This window comes from Phoenix dactylifera, unplaced genomic scaffold (genome assembly GCF_009389715.1).
Source record: "Phoenix dactylifera cultivar Barhee BC4 unplaced genomic scaffold, palm_55x_up_171113_PBpolish2nd_filt_p 000007F, whole genome shotgun sequence".
Classification (NCBI taxonomy): domain Eukaryota; kingdom Viridiplantae; phylum Streptophyta; class Magnoliopsida; order Arecales; family Arecaceae; genus Phoenix; species Phoenix dactylifera.
This window is the reverse complement of record NW_024067666.1, coordinates 537,885-555,325: the sequence shown is the minus strand read 5'-3', so window position 1 is coordinate 555,325 and position 17,441 is coordinate 537,885. Positions and strand designations below refer to the sequence as shown.

At 43.2% G+C, this 17,441-nt stretch overlaps 1 protein-coding gene across 2 annotated transcripts in view; it reads left to right on the top strand.

Moving 5' to 3' along the window:
• Positions 1 to 1,595: 1,595 nt before the first annotated feature.
• Positions 1,596 to 17,441, top strand: part of LOC103705399 (DExH-box ATP-dependent RNA helicase DExH6-like) — a 30,423-nt gene continuing 14,577 nt past the window's right edge. For both annotated transcript variants that reach the window (XR_603786.4, XM_026803991.2), the window contains exons 1-5: positions 1,596 to 1,892; positions 6,533 to 6,623; positions 8,834 to 9,149; positions 9,271 to 9,345; positions 11,039 to 11,083. Coding sequence is in view for 1 of the 2 variants with exons in the window: in XM_026803991.2 (XP_026659792.2) it covers positions 1,772 to 1,892; positions 6,533 to 6,623; positions 8,834 to 9,149; positions 9,271 to 9,345; positions 11,039 to 11,083 (648 nt within the window). In the remaining variant the exon portion in view is untranslated. The remainder of the gene's footprint in view (positions 1,893 to 6,532; positions 6,624 to 8,833; positions 9,150 to 9,270; positions 9,346 to 11,038; positions 11,084 to 17,441) is intronic.

The window sequence follows — 17,441 nt, the reverse complement described above, 5'->3', positions numbered from 1 at the left end:
AATTGAAACATTATCATGATTATTCAAATATTAAAATGATATCAATAACATTATCATGATTAATACTCCAAATTATGTAAATGGAAGTCTCAAATGATCTCAAAATTTTATTAGTTTTCTTTAACAAGATATTCATAAATAACTCGAGCTTGGCTCAAAATTAAATAAGTCAGCTTGAGTTTAGCTCGATTGTAAAACACGCGGAGGTAGAGCTAAGCTTAGCATGGCTCATAGTAGGTTTGTTTCTACCCTTATTTGTAGCTTTAAGTTGATACAATGAAAAATGGAAGTAGATATATTAGGCCTCCGAATGGGGCAATATATTTATGCTTTTATGTGATGAGGCTGCTACCAATAAGAGGGGCAAGGAAAAATGATATGGTATTCAAGGCTATTCTACAACAACCGCAAGGCACCATTCAACCATGTTCCATAAAAATGGGTTGTAAGCTCAAGTTACATTGCACAAGTATCTCTACTCTTTTTTTTTTTTGCTTTATCTTTACTCCTTTCGGTAGAGCTCTTGTAACATAGAACTTATTGGATGAGAAAAGTGCTTGCTTATTGTGTAGAGATGCATTATCATATTTTTTTTTTCTTATATGCTAATTTGTCCAACCCAATGATAGCTATAATGTCATGAAATGCTATGAAATGTTGTAAAGTTTGGTTTAAGTCTTTGTACAAGTTCATAATATTCCTGACTAACAATTCAAGATTGTAACATCGTTGGCTTTGAATCTGATCCATCCTCCAAAGAGAGAGGTAGAAAAACGACATTGTAATGGCCGAGACACTATAGAAAAAGGAGACAATGCCGATATATACATGTCGATGCTAGGTAGAAGCATCGATAATTTTTTCTCTGGTGCTAAAATTTATCGATGCTTCAAAAAAGCGTCGGCAGGCATAAAGGTACGACGACGCTAACAAACGTTGCAGAAAGTATGATGTTTTTTAGTGAGTGTCGGCAATAAAATTACTAATGCTTATGAGCGTCAGTATATTCTTTAAAAAGCGTTGGAAAAAAGTAATTTTTTTTTATAGTGACATAAGTGTGCGTATTTATCTGTGTACTTAAAAATATGTTGCCACAATAGGATTTATATATACACACCCCTTAAAAGCTTGGCAGTTTGTGCACAATTTGATTCAACAGTTGCCAAATATCGCTTTCTTGTCGATGCAGTAAAGCATGGACAATACTGGCTGATATGTAAATCCTTGTTTTTAATTATGTTATGATTGCAATTAGAAGTAAAAGCTTGCTCAAGCTGAATGAAGGCATTTGCATGAGTTTCAGCAAAAAAGAAAAGATTTTTTTTTTTTTATTTGTATACGAGTCCTAAAGCGAGATCTTTTTTGAGGGTTAGGTACAAAAGAGAGGTCGTGCAACGGTTTTTTCTACTTTGGAGCTTGGTTTCACAGGTCACGGTGGTTGAGGGCTTTGAAGCAATGGACTGAACCGGTGACCATGTCCGGTCCGGACCGGATCGGTCCGGTGCGCGAACCCTATTCATGGCGGTTCATGCGTCGTATCGCTTGGACGCTGCTTCACGTTTGCCCCCTCTTGGGGAATAAAAGCCCAGGAGAGGCGGGGCGTCCCTCTTGTTCTCCGGTGACGAGGGGAAGGGCCGTAAGAACCCTTGAATTCGAAGAGGAAGCCGAGAACCAAGCAAGAGAGACGCTCAGAGCTCTCACTCTCTCTCGTCCGCTCGCTTCCAGAGGCAAGGTTGAAGTAAAGAAGAAAAGGGAGAGAAAGGGGAGGGAGATGGGGAGGAAGGGACAGAAGAAGGGGAAGGGAGGGGAGCAGCAGCCGGGCGTCGTCTCCGAGGACACCCGCATTCGAATAGACAAAGTCCTCCAGGAGTTCCGAGTCTCGGGTGCCGAAGGTCCTCCTCTTCTCTTGTTTTAAAGAAAAAAGCTCGATTTTTTTGTTCTGGTTGTATGAGTTTTTCTTATACTTGGCTGGATTTGCTATTAGGTTTTGAATCCAACAAAGAAAGTCTTGCAAGCTTCGGCATTTTGGTTACTTAAATACTTATTTCAGAGTATTTCTGTTTGTTTGGTTTTGATGGGGTTTTGTCGCTTTGCGCTTACTGAGTTTATTTTTCCGGTAAACATTCTTGCTTTTAACTTGTAAAAAAAGTTATTTTTATTCCTTTAGCTGTTGACGAATGTTTCTTTGGCCGTGTAATAGATGTTTAATTGAGTATAGTTCATTTTTTTTGTTTCTTTCCCTGTTTTATTAGTTGCATCAGATTTCTCTGGATGCTGGTTTAGGGTTTGATAGGAAATCAGAACATTGGGTCATGTGGGAATTTAGCCTGTTACGGGTCAAATTGCATCATTGATAGGGAGAGTAAGAAAAGCGAATTTCTTTTAGTTAATGGAGGGAAAACAAGGATAGTGGTCATGATTTTTAACGAGGTGTATTTCACCTTCTATGATGATATCTTATGGATATGTGCTTGAGGATGACTTCATTTGTATTTTAATATTTTTTAGTCATATAAATTGCTTAATGTTTTTGTTATTATCAATAGAAGGTTTATGCACTGAGAGATTGAATCATGGGTCATGCTAGTGTTTAGAATGTCATTGATGTAATCTGGGACTTCTATCTCTAAACTTATTGGCCATTGACAAGTCTACAGCCAGAGAAGGTTTGAAAGTCTGGAAAACATCTAAATTGGTGGACTTTGGTGGATACGGGATCCAATGCGTGTGTTCAAACACCATCTTGAAGGGGGCGCGCCCCTCCTGGTGCTAATATCAAGATATGTTTAGATATTTGGTTTGCAGAAACCATTGAGCAAGTGTGCTATGTTTGCAATATGGATTGCTTCCAACACTTATCCATTGTTGACCAGTTCATTTTACCCAGTTGTCAGTGGAATGTCCCTCTCCTCCAAGAGTGTTCTTCTTGCTAGATGCTGGATGATACACAGACAAACTCCACCATCAGTGTGCTCTGGATGGACCTATCTTGCCATGCTTAAACAAACACAACTTCAAAATCAAAGTGGTGTGGACACGATCACCAAATAAGGTTTTGGAAGATGTGGTTATTCCGCGTTGATACAAGAGTAGATAATTTTTGTGGAAACGTTTCATGGGGTGGGGTGGTCACCAACAATGGGATTCATCCATCATAATTGCAACTATGTTAGTTTGGACTGCTCCAGGTGCCACCTACATTCTGAGACTATTAGCCATATGATTTGGCATTGCTTGGTACTCTTTATGTTTCTGGAGCAGTCTTCATGCTCAGCTTCACCTCCCTAGTTGACCTCATATTTCTACCAGCTTCCTCCAATATACTCACAGCAATAACCTCGGTAAATGACTTGTTTCAATATATCACAGGGCAAATGTGACCGCTGCTTGCTGGCCTGTATGGAAGCAACAATCTTCAATGGTTAATTCAGACTTACAGAGATCAGATCTGAACATCTCATTATCGAGCAGCGTTTTTTTTTGTTGCATGGGATCTACTCAAAGAATGCACTTCATGTCTGGTTTGTGCCAAGTAGATCTACATCTGGCATGAATCCAGTGATAAAGTTCAGTAGAGTTTGTTCAGAGAATCTGGTTTCCATCTCCAAGAGGCTATGCTTAATTTTTATGTGAAGGATCTAGGAATGCTGACACCTACTTGGTTGCACTGGAAGGCATTATAAGGAGTGTGAGAGAGGACCTTATAGGAGACATATGCTGTCTTTTTCCAAGCAGAGATTTTTTCTAGATGCTGAGGCAAAATCCATATTCTGAAAATTGGAGACAGCTCTTGAAAGCTGTTCACTTATCTATAGGTTGGAACTGCCCTGCCATGTCATGTAACACATATTTAGCTAATATTTCAGCCATGTTGTTGTTGCTTTAGGATTTACAATGTTGTCTCCATACTTGAAGCTCATATCAAACTTGTGGACTGACTTACTGATGTGGCAAGAGTAATATTCTGTTAAACTGAGTCTCGTCTCCTTCCCTTGACCCTGAGAGAGTTAATTAGGGAGTCTTTGTTATTTACTTCTAATGTTGTGAGGAAAACGTAATGGCGACTTATTACCAATAAAAGAAGGGGGATATCCTTATGCAGAGTGGTGTCAGCATGACATTAGCATTCATTCTCAAATGTCGTCATTTTGCTCTTGGGTAAAGTAGGGTTAAAACACCTTGTGCAATTATGGAGTTGTATAATAGAGTAGGAGCTAAATCCTGTGTTGGTTGTCACTGGGATCCATGTCAGTCTACCCTGTCTTCAACTGATTTAAAGTTAGCAAAAATTACTTATTTGAACGATTTGGATAGATTTTACTAGCTGTATGAGTCATAGAGTTACAAATAATTCTTGGAAACTGCTCTATTGCACTTTATTATGGTTTTAGAGACGTGCTAACTAAATTTTTAAGTCTTGAGGTCTCTCTTTAATTGCCTTTGCCTACTTTGGTTTTGCTGCTGTATTGCACCCTTTTACATTGAAATGTGGCAGTGGGAGAAACAACTTTGTGCTGACTCTAACTTGCATCATGTAGTATTAGATTTGTTTACATGAATTTGCTGTGATAGAGAGCTCGATCATCTGCTGCATAAAGCATGCGAGAAAGCTGCAGAATTCATGTCTCAAGGGATTTAAGAGACTTGAAGTCCTGTTATCTGTGACTAGAGAATCTGATGCAATGGCATAGGCTGGCTTTTAGAAAATTTAGTTGTTGTTGAGTGGTCATATGGAGTTGCTGTAGTTTAGACATCATGTCCATATTTATATCCATCTCATGTTGATTATTCCAATTCTAGGGATATATAGATTCCGAGCATGCAACTTAGATACAACGTTCTTGAGCTTATTTGCATGTGTTATGATATAATGGTTGTAACCTAGTTTTGGATTGAAGTGAGGATGATGCATTCTTGGGATCATTTTACTCTTAGCTAGAACTTTATTGGTTTCTTTGAAAATGGATTGATTTGAATTTATTCATATAAACTGAGAAGAATGGTGCGAGCACCACCTAACAGAATTATCTAGGCCAAACCCTTGGGGAACACTTCCCAAGATTTAAACCTAGAACCTTCTTCCATGTAAAGGAGTATTGCAACCACTAGGTATAGCCTAGTTTAAATCTAGTAGAAATATTGAGTTGATTATTTCTATCTTTGGACATTCATGATGGATAGTAGGATACACATCAGTCTCCTGCTTATTTCCTTTGTGTTTTCTCAGCTTGAGTTTGCTTAGAGATATTCTGTTTTATTCCTTGCCTTTTTTCATTTCATGTGTGGATCAATATTCTAAGTCCTCTTCTCCGTGGCAAATTTAATAAAGATTTTGTTTCACGTGTGGATCAATATTGTAGGTCCTCTTCTTTATCACAATTTTTAATAAAGATTTATTATTCTATCACATTTAACATGAATTTACTTACTCTCACCTCTTGACACACACTATTGCTACTAATTTTCCTGAGACCATTATCATGAATATCTGTATGTGCATATGCATCATAATGCTCGAGTTTGTGTGTTTATAGTTTTACACACTAGGGATGGAAATGAGCTCGGGTTGGGCTTTGGGCTTCGCCCAAGAGGAACTTGTTGGGCTCATGCTTGGGTTATAAAGCCAAAATGAAATTTGGCCTGGCCCGAGCCCTACTCAAAGCCCAGTGCAGAGCTTGACCCGACTTGACCCGCCTTGAAGCCCATTTAATTACCTTAACCCATTACTTGTACTTTCCACACTCTCATCCCATGCCACCTCCCAAGCTCATCATTCTCTGCCTCTTTTTGCCTTCCTCTCTGCTTGTTCCTCTTCCATCTTCCCTGATCCTCATCCTCACATCCTCCTCATCCTCATCCTCGTCCATGCAATGCTTGCTTGTTCTGACCAAGGCTAGGGCCTGCCTGTGGATTAGGGGTGATGATCAGTCGGTGGGCAAGTTCTCCGTTTTGCTAGGTGAGCATCAATCCCATTGCTAGGGGTTGCACATGGATCAGGGTGTCCTCGGTTGCCTTGCTCCATTGCTCACTCAACCTAGGGCCCCCATTCATTGTTGTAGTTGGGGCATTTATGGTCGAGTTCCAGTGGGATGGCGATGTCTGCTTCAACTCCTCCAAAGCAGAGAAGTAGGAGACTAGTGCCCCCATGGCCTCCATATTAGTTGGAGGAGAATCTAGGGCAAAATTAGGTTTTTTTTGGGGGTTGGGGGGGGGGGAGAATTTGGGGTTTTCTGAAAGTTTCCACCATGCGGGCTCAGGCTTGGTTTGGGTTGGGCATGTGTGGGATTTATGTTGGGCTTGGGTCGAGGTAGGTCTAACTTTTTGTAAATTTTTTAGGCCTAGGCCTAGGCCTAGCTCCAAACACAAAGTTTTTCCAAGCCAGACTCGGGCTATAGGAAAACCCAACCTGGCTCGGCTTAGTTCGAGCCCTAGCATGTATCCGTGGCCACATATGCATGTGCATCATAATGTTTCAGTTTATCAGGATTGCTTATTCTCCATAGAGATTTTAATCTTCTACCTTGCGTTGCAGTCTACACCTTCGAACCTGGTTTGTCAAGACATGAACGAGCTGCAATTCATGAAATGTGCAGAAAAATGGGCATGGTATCAAAAAGTTCTGGGTGAGTATTAGAGTACTTTTGCCAATCACTTCTAAATGGAAGATGTAATACACAATCACACTTTTAAGCAGTAAAATGTTTTGTTTATTTCTGCAATGCATTACATGGGTTATACCAGCATCTTTCATTTTATTGACAGACTTCTATCAAATTAGTGATGAAACACTTTTCTTTATTCTCTAGTTTCTCTAAAGTTTAATCTGCATGCTAAATATGAACCTTCATGCATATGTGTTGGAAATCCTTGCATAATTTGTTCTCCTTCCATCTGGTCGATGATTAAATTTAGAAAAAATTAAATTTAAATACTTTAATCTTAAAAATTGCAGTCTTAATTCAGGAACGAGTCCATTTCATTTTACTTTATTATCTTGTGGTATACACACACATAGACACATGTAATCACATGCATGCAAGATAATCCTTGAGTCTGGGACTTTCCTAGCTTTGATGTTCGACGCATGGGTGGTATAAGATCCTCAGACTAGTTTATATTATCCGACTGTATATTGTAACATATAAATCAAGTAAAGCTTAGAAGATTCTATTCATCTCTAGAAAGTACACAATGATGACATAATCTTACAGAGCACAATTTATAAACTTAAATATGCTTGAGAAAGTCAAATCCACCCTAAAGTTGTAAGAAAGTCCATAATTGTTGACAGATTATGTCATTGTTTTGGCTCTATGTCTTGTAATATGTGCTTGATTTATGGATGAAATTTTCAATACATAACCTTCCATCCTCGCCTCTTTCTTTCCAAGTCTAGGGCGTCCAAGATGGCTTTTCCATGGTTGCTTGAACTGTTTGGAACTTTGGAACCATTAGGGCCTGTTTGGATGCATGGACAGAAACCACTACGGATTTTTTTTTTTAAAGGCACATTGATGCTGCAATAGAATCCCAAGGAAATTGTTTCTCTGGAATTTTTTAATGTTTGCTGTTTGAATGCATAGGAAGTAGTACCATAAACTAGCATGTACACTGTTATATTTGACCCAAAGAAAAAAGAAAAAAAAAATACTGCAAGTCAAGAAGAATTAAAAATAAAAAGAAAGCAAGGAAAAGAATGTCAGAAACATTTTAGAGCTTTGTTGGTTTTGTTTGGTTTATTGGAGTCCTTATAGATAAAAGGCTAGTCTAGAATGTTATAAACATCAAATATGTCTTGAGAAGTGGTGTTTTGCTGTTATTTTTTAATTTTGAAGCTACTAAAGGAAGTCTAGTGGTTTATTTTTGCTGACTTTTGTTTAAAAACATGACATGGGAAGTGGTATTTCGATGGGCTGTTTCGAAAGATTTGAAACATGATGTCTTATGTTCAAGACTATTATGATCTTTGATGTTGAAATTTGAATAACTAATTTTGTAATTCTTGTATTGTTTTCATATACCTTTAGTATTTATTTCTGATGCATTTATTGAATTTTTCATAAATGAGTGCCTTACTTTCTTTGGGTGAGTGCCTCTTTGGTGCCTGGCGCCTCAAGCAATATAAAAGTCCTGTCTTCTTAAGGTTGCTTTTTGCTTTTGACGATCTTATGCATATATATGTAGATACATATCCACATGCATATATTTATATATGAATGAATGCGCATACATACAAAACTTCAAGTTCTTGCTAATTGTGTATGCATTTCGCCTATTCTTTTATGAGGGTCACCACCTATGAAAGCAGGTGGTTGGAAAACCATGTAATTTAACAACTTTTGATCAAAAAAAAAAAACTATGTGATTTACAACTAAGTACAGCAGTGCGTCATCTACAAGTTGCTTTACACATGCAACTAGATTGAGGCTTAAGGCCAGCCTTTGATACAGGCTTCCTTTAATCAAAGTCTCACTTTTTTAACAGCTACTTGTTCTCTCGCTTTAGTCGCCTCTCATGCATGTCTCTATCAGTCTTGATGCAATTTCTGATGACTTTTCCTTCTTACTGCTTATCTCTTGCTGGAATATAGGCTACTTCTGTAAACACAAATACTGTAATATTTTTCAGATGTTAATGTTGAAAGTCGCAGATTGTGCATCCATTTGAAAATAATCCACGTCTTCTCTCCATATGCAAGTTGGCATTCTGATTTTACGGATGGAAGGATGACAGCTTTGCATATACTATCTCTTGAATTCTGTAATTAGACTTTTACTGGGGAAGATTGCTGATAGAACTTTAAATTGACTTACCAATATCAATTTTTGATAGGTATGGAGAACGCAGATGCCTTTCGGTTTACAAAAACAGAAACAAACAGGGAGCTGTCAAGAATGAAGAAGAAACTGTTACTTGCTTGAAATTTTCAGAAGAAACAAAAAATGTTTTACAGGACCTATTTACATGTTTTCCTCCTGGTGATGGAGAGCTGAGTGAAGAAGCACTCAGGAATTCTAGTGAAAAGGCTGGTAAACGACCATGGAAGCAGGATACTGGCTTTTGCAAGCCATCGATGCACAAGTTTGAAATTGCAAAGAAGGTGGATCTGCTCGCATCTAAAATAAATGAGTCTGCACAGCTGAGAAAGGTTTTCCTCTTTTGCTAAATTTAATTGCTTATTCCAAATTCTTCTTCTGCTTCATGCTTAAGTAATGTATTGTTAAGCAGCTTTTCAAAGTTTGATTTGACAAATTATGAAATATATGCAGCTGATGGAAGACAGAGCTAAACTTCCAATTGCATACTTCAAGGATGTCATCACATCAACATTGGAAACTGATCAGGTCCCTCGATTCTTGTTGCAGTCTATCTTCTCTTTTAAATGAAGTTCAGCCTTGAATATCAAATCCTCTCAGATTGATTATGACACCAATTTAACATAGTTTTTGATGGGTTGTATTGATTGGTTTTCATATTCTTTTCCTCTTGGGCAATATGACAATAAAAGGTTAGGTAACCTGTAGTAAATTTTAGCAAATGTTTGTATATGATGTAATTGTCTTGTATGAATAAATTCTGAAGCAATAATGTTCCTTAAATCAGTAGTTCTATTTTGTTTTATCCGAAAAAAAGATGCTCATGCCTTAAACTAGATTGCATAATATTGTCAAATAAATTTACTAAATTGTACATGTGTATCAATAACTAATGGATATTTGCATTTGGAAGATCTACTGTAAGATCCATATCTGCCATTATTGCATGGACTCCATTATGCTTTGTTTTTATGTACTTTTGGGAAATAAGGAAATGAAAAAAGGATTTTCAAATTGGGTGATATAGCCATGGTTTTCTGTCAACACAAGTATTATGTGCCCCCATTTGATCATTCCATTTTCTTTACCTGCCAAGCATCCAGACAGGATGTTATGGAGTTGTGAGCCGTTTGCCTTTTTGTGAAACTATCATGTTATTCCATGCGAACGTGATAAAGTAGAAGAAGTTTTGTGCCTATCAAGTGCTTAAAACTCTCTGGTCTGCTGACATAGAGCAAGAAAGGTTGAATCTCGATTAAGCATAAAAGAAAAAGGAAAGAAAGAAAGACTCCTTCCCTGTACAAAATTTGCAGGTGTCTTCTTAAATAAAAAAAGAAGAAAATAAGTGGGCTTAGCAGGGAAAAAGTTTCCACTTTACACTACATAAAATTATCTAGAAATTTGATTGGAGCCTCAGGACTGATCTAGGATGTCTGATGACAGTCTTAGGAGAATTTCTGTTTATCCGAAAACAAAGGGACCTAATTTTCTAATTTTTCAAATCTCATATAACCCTAATTAGAATTTTTCTTGGAGGTTTAAACCAAGCTAAATTTTTATAGAAAAGGATCTTGGCATTGTTGGACTACTGAGAGTCTGAAAGGGAAACTCTCCTTATCTTGGGAATTCTATGATTATATGCATAATAAGAGTCTCATATCTTTCAAAATTCAAATTTACAGTGATTTGCTCATCATTAGCAAAACTTAAAGCTTGTCTATATTAAGAACATAATATAATAAATTAATTTTGGATAATTTCACAAACTAAAATCTTTTAAAATGTATCCTATAACTAAAAATCTTTAGTAGTAGCCATGTCTATCTGCATGTGCATTATAACTAGTGTACTTAACACTTAGAAAAGTGCAAGCACATAACATAGAATATACATTTATGCATGCTTTCACCAGGTTATGTAGCAACAGAGATGGATAAGCCATTAAGCCATTAATATAAAGGAGCATTGCAATTACCAAAAGGTGGATGATTCTGTAGATAAGCATGACATTAATAGATCTCGCTTGAAAAAAATCATGATTATGCTGTTTCACAGTTCTATTTACCCAGTGACTTTATTGAGCTTTTTTTTTTAACATTTTTTATAACCCCTGATGTTATACTCTTTTTTAATCAAATTTTAGATATACAAGTACTGATTATGTGAACTTTGTATAATAGCTGATGACAGCTTCATTTTTGTTTTTTTTTTCAAATATCAGGTGGTGCTGATATCTGGTGAGACCGGTTGCGGTAAAACTACTCAGGTTGCCAGTTATTTGCTTTGTCTTCTTTCTGGGACATTTATTGTATTCCGCATAGGAAACTAGTGCAGAAAATTGTTTCTTGTTACATCACTTCCTTGTTTGTTTCATCCATACCTGCATTTCAGTGATGTGCGGATTTTATCCTCTTAGTCCAACTTTTATTTCCTCTCCCCTATTGCAACAGTGTCCTAATGTATGAGTTTTGTTGGCACTGTTTGTTCTTTTATATATATTTCTTTTCAAAAAGCTATTGCTTCTATGAAGGAAGTAAGAAATTTGTTGTTTGAGACCAGTTAATTCTCCACCATGCTGGATTTTCAGTATTGAATCTATAAATACCTAGCCGTGGAATATAATGACATTCACATGACTGACAACCCTGATGGGCAAAAATTAGATATTTCTCTTTCTCAAGGAATAGCATGGTTTGCATCTCATGCTAACCAAAGGGTTCTGGAGTATAAATTATTAGTACCCTTGGTGGTACGTGATCATCACCATCATCTTATGCTTAGTTAGATGCCGGATATTGGATGGTCAACACCAGATCCATATTATTTTGGAAGAAGTGTCCTGTTGCAGTGGTGTCTTCTTAATTATCTGCTGATTCACAATGTGAAGAATTTATCCTATTAAAGTCAGTTACAGTACATGCATGACTCTGAGTTTCAGTTAATGTTTCAGCTTTATCATAATTGGAGAATTGTAAACTGTAACCTGGAAATTGTATAGATAATTCTTGTGTTAATGTTTTAGGTATTGGACTGTAGTAGGCATATTGCAGGAAACCAGTATGGTTCAGGGGTTTGAATTTTTGATAAGGTACCATACGAACACAAGGTATAGGTGATGTGTCGATTTAGCACCACTGCCATGAATCTATATGGTGGCAATACCATACTGTGCTGCATCGTATCACTAAGATACTTGTTCCAGACCAGGTATCAAGATGTAAAAGCTTGGTTTGTATCATTTCATAATGAGCAAGCCTACCTGCTAAATAGTCATCAGCATTGCTTTGATACATATTTCAAATAAATAAATTGTATTACTGGGAAGAAAACCCTAGTCTCAAGCATTTCATTGTTTGATGGGATCATCTTGGGTCAAATACTCCTTAAACTTGAATTAGTCACGTGCATGTGATGGATTACTGAAAAAAAAACTACAGTTCTCAACACAAGCAGTTGTGGTCTCTTGAGAGCCTGAGCCTCTTCCAATACTTTAATTGGATTTTAGTAACAGTGGAATGCCATTCGATGTTACTCTAGTTGTAGGGGTGATGTTTGTGGCATTAAAGATGATTGGCTCCATAACCTAGAATTCTGAAATAAATTTTAAGGCTCAGCATTTAGTAGAATTTAATCATGAAGAATTTTAAGCAGTGCCTATGCTACAAAAGTGAAGAAATTCCGATGCTTCTTTTTTTTTCATACTTGAGTATTCCTTTCCTATGATTTATTTTTTGTTTGTTTTTTTAAAACATCATGAAGGTTCCCTCTTTTTCAAAGATTGCAACATAAGCAATGTACTAATGAGATAATTAAGCCTTAATCCGAAACTAGTTAGGGTCCGCTTCATAAATTCTTTGCCTCCATGCCGCTTGGTTTATGGTCATACTTTCTGAAAGATGTTGAGATATCAAGTCCTTCCTTACTACTTCATCCCATGTATTTTTCAGTCTATCTTTACCCCTCATCAAGGTACATCATCTCGATGCTGGACCCCATACTGGTACCTATCTATTACTGTCTTGGTACGCTTGGTGCGAGATTGATTGAGTGTACCAACACTGGTATGCCTCTTGTACCATGTACTGGTTCGATATCGGTACGGTACAGTACGGTCGGTACACACCAATACCGATTGGTATGGCATCCTTGTCCCTCATCATTCCTTTTACATGCATCAAATCACTCCTTTATATTGATGCATTTTGCAGCCTCGTTATATATGTCCAAACCATTTGAAGGATGTACTAGTGAGATATATTGCAAATATTCCACCCATCATGTTAGGTTCTCACTTAAACTCTCTCTCTCTCTCTCTCTCTCTCTCTCTCTGGGGTATCCTTAAAGGTTACTTTCTTCTGTGTCAAGTTTTAAATGATGAGGATAGAAGAATGAAAAGCTAGAAGATGGTATTAATAAGAGGTTGTTGCTGGTGGTCCAAACCGAGAACGATTGGCACAGCGGTGTGAACGGGGTTCCGTTTGAGTTGCCTTGGTTGGTGTTGATTGCGCTCCACCTTCCACCGGGAAACCTGCAAGCAAGCCTCGCACCACCACTGGGGTAGTGGGGGCCCTCCGACGATCAAGTCAGAGGAGATTGGAGGAGAAGGAGAGATAATAGTAGCAAGTAAGAGAATGCTCTGGAAGTTCTTGCTTACCCCCCCTTCTCCCCCCAGCCGCATATATACCAGGCTGGGGGGTCCTTTTGGGGGGTTGGTCATCGTGTAGCACGATGGAGCTGCCACTGACATGGCCGTTACAGGGCGTCGTGGGGCAGCGCTGGGTACGACCATGACAGGGCGTAGTGGAGCTCCGCTTTGTACGGCTGTTACAGGGGATCGTGGAGCAGCGCCGGATACGACCGTTGCTGGGTGTAGTGGAGCAGAGGGCCGCGGCGTGCCTCTGGGGAATAGCCTGTCGTTGTCGAGAGATGTCCGACTCGGGGTCGGGCTGCGGAGACGAAGATGTCCGACTCGGGGTCGGATTGCTGGATCAAGGGGCAGCCGACTCGGGGTCGGGCTGCGGAGCCGAAGATGTCCGACTCGGGGTCGGATTGCTGGATCAAGGGGCAGCCGACTCGGGGTCGGGCTGCGGAGCCGAAGATGTCCGACTCGGGGTCGGATTGCTGGATCAAGGGGCTGCCGTAGTCTTCCTGGGCGCGCGTGCCGGTCACGTGGGGCATGGTGGCTAAGTTCCCCCGTAACAGTAGCCCCCCACTTCCGAGCCTGGAACCAGGAGGGGAACGGGTGAAGGGAGTGATGCTTCGAGATTGCCGCCATCCCTCGGAAAGGTGCGCGCGCTTCGAGCTCCCCGCCTCCTTTATGGCGTATAGCGGTTGTCGCTGATCTGGCAGTCTGCGGATTTCGGCGGACATCCTTCCTCTTTTTAACTCTTGGTAGCGTCTCGCCGACTCCTGACTCTCGAAGTTCTTCCGGCGCTAGGCCAGGCATCCGAGGGTTAGGCCTCAGGAAATTCTTCCGGCGCTAAGCCAGGCATCCGAGGGTTAGGCCCCAGGAGATTCTTCCGGCGCTAAGCCAGGCATCCGAGGGTTAGGCCTCAGGAAATTCTTCCGGCGCTAAGCCAGGCATCCGAGGGTTAGGCCTCAGGAAATTCTTCCGGCGCTAGGCCAGGCATCCGAGGGTTAGGCCTCAGGAAATTCGTCCGGCGCTAGGCGAGGCATCCGAGGGTTAGGCCTCAGGAAATTCGTCCGGCGCTAGGCGAGGCATCCGAGGGTTAGGCCTCAGGAAATTCGTCCGGCGCTAGGCCAGGCATCCGAGGGTTAGGCCTCAGGAAATTCGTCCGGCGCTAGGCCAGGCATCCGAGGGTTAGGCCTCAGGAAATTCTTCCGGCGCTAAGCCAGGCATCCGAGGGTTAGGCCTCAGGAAATTCTTCCGGTGCTAAGCCAGGCATCCGAGGGTTAGGCCTCAGGAAATTCGTCCGGCGCTAGGCCAGGCATCCGAGGGTTAGGCCTCAGGAAATTCTTCCGGCGCTAGGCCAGGCATTCGAGGGTTAGGCCTCAGGAAATTCCGCTCGTTGGTCGGCCAAGGCTGGCGCAAGCCGAGGCGACCGGTCGGGGCTTCAGGCTAGTTTGCTCCCGGGATGATCATCGGGTTAGTCTGGCATCCGAGGGCCAAGCCTCGGGAGATTCCGCTCGTTGGTCGGCCAAGGCTGGCGCAAGCCGAGGCGACCGGTCGGGGCTTCAGGCTAGTCTGCTCCCGGGATGATCATCGGGTTAGCCTGGCATCCGAGGGCCGAGCCTCGGGAGATTCCGCTCGTTGGTCGGCCAAGGCTGGCGCAAGCCGAGGCGACCGGTCGGGGCTTTAGGCTAGTCTGCTCCCGGGATGATCATCGGGTTAGCCTGGCATTTGAGGGTTGTCAGGCCTCAGAAAATTCCGCTCGTTGGTCGGCCAAGGCTGGCGCAAGCCGAGGCGACCGGTCGGGGCTTCAGGCTAGTCTGCTCCCGGGATGATCATCGGGTTAGCCTGGCATCCGAGGGCCGAGCCTCGGAAAATTCCGCTCGTTGGTCGGCCAAGGCTGGCGCAAGCCGAGGCGACCGGTCGGGGCTTCAGGCTAGTCTGCTCCCGGGATGATCATCGGGTTAGCCTGGCATCCGAGGGCCGAGCCTTGGGAAATTCCGCTCGTTGGTCGGCCAAGGCTGGCGCAAGCCGAGGCGACCGGTCGGGGCTTCAGGCTAGTCTGCTCCCGGGATGATCATCGGGTTAGCCTGGCATCCGAGGGCCGAGCCTCGGAAAATTCCGCTCGTTGGTCGGCCAAGGCTGGCGCAAGCCGAGGCGACCGGTCGGGGCTTCAGGCTAGTCTGCTCCCGGGATGATCATCGGGTTAGCCTGGCATCCGAGGGCCGAGCCTCGAAAAATTCTGCTCGTTGGTCGGCCAAGGCTGGCGCAAGCCGAGGCGACCGGTCGGGGCTTCAGGCTAGTCTGCTCCCGGGATGATCATCGGGTTAGCCTGGCATCCGAGGGCCGAGCCTCGGAAAATTCCGCTCGTTGGTCGGCCAAGGCTGGCGCAAGCCGAGGCGACCGGTCGGGGCTTCAGGCTAGTCTGCTCCCGGGATGATCATCGGGTTAGCCTGGCATCCGAGGGCCGAGCCTCGGGAAATTCCGCTCGTTGGTCGGCCAAGGCTGGCGCAAGCTGAGGCGACCGGTCGGGGCTTCAGGCTAGTCTGCTCCCGGGATGATCATCGGGTTAGCCTGGCATCTGAGGGCCGAGCCTCGGAAAATTCCGCTCGTTGGTCGGCCAAGGCGGGCGCAAGCCGAGGCGACCGGTCGGGGCTTCAGGCTAGTCTGCTCCCGGGATGGTCATCGGGTTAGCCTGGCATCCGAGGGCCGAGCCTCGGAAAATTCCGCTCGTTGGTCACGCGCCTGTCGCTTGCCACTCGACGGAATTTCTCCGTGTCCAGCTACGATCGTGTTTCTCCTCCTCTCCAAGCGTCGCCTGGGGAACACCAGAAGGGCATTAAATGCTAATTGAAGCTTTACCTGGGAAATCGGACCGCCAGTTGCTGCTTGCAAGGAGTGTCAGTTAAGCGGCCGCGATACGCGCGTTCTTCGAGGCGGATGCGGCCTGGGCGAGAGCGGAGATACGTGGACCGAGGGATACATGCCGCCCGGAGTGTCCTGCACAAAGAATGCAATTAAGGAGAACGACGCTTAGGGCTTCCACGGGCTCCTTCCCTTTGAGAGTCGCTAGGAAACATTGCCGTGCGGTCGGTTGGTCACCTCGGACCTCTCCGATCCCAGTCGCCGTGGGGAACCGCATGAGCAAGTGGTACGTAGAGACCACCGCACGAAGGGCGTTCAGTCCAGGTCGTCCGAGGATAGCGTTGTAGGCCGAGGGAACACGGACGACCAAGAACCCGAGTCGCACCGTGGCTTCTGCGGGTGCAACGCCCGCAGTCACAGGCAGCTCAACGACTCCTTCGGCCGGGACAGCGTCACCAGTGAATCCGATGAGGGGGGTGGATGTTTTGTGCAACAATTGTCTGGTCAAGCTCATTTTTTGGAAGGCCTCGTAAAACAAAATATCAGCTGAGCTTCCACTATCAACAAGAACACGCCTTATATCATAGTTTGCCATAGTGAGGGAGATCACCATGGCGTCATCGTGGGGAGTCTGAACCCCCTTTACATCCTCATCAGAAAAGGTGATTACATTACCGACCCTCTGCCTCTTTACGATGGCCGTCCCTGACGCTTCCGCCGAGCCCCCTGCGTTCCTCACGGGCCGTGAGCAGCCCCCAGTGATAGTGTGGATCACGCCCGCAATGGGTCGATTCTGCTCCCGAGGCTCCGGAGGAGCCGGGTCGGCTGGACGCGGGTCCGCGGGGGGACGTCGGTCGTTCACATATCGTCCGAGACGCCCCCGGCGGATGAGAGCCTCGATCTCGTCCCGAAGCTGGAAGCAGTCTTCGGTGTCGTGGCCGTGGTCCCGGTGGTACTCACAGTACGCCCGGGAGGGCCTCCTCCCAGGGATCTTCCGCATCTGTCTCGGGGCCGGGAGGTCCTCCCGCCCCTTGATCTCCATAAGGATCTGGGCCCGGGGAGTCAGGAGAGGGGTGTACCGGTTGAAACGTCGGGGCGGAGAACGAGGGCGGGGGCGCCGTGGTTCCTC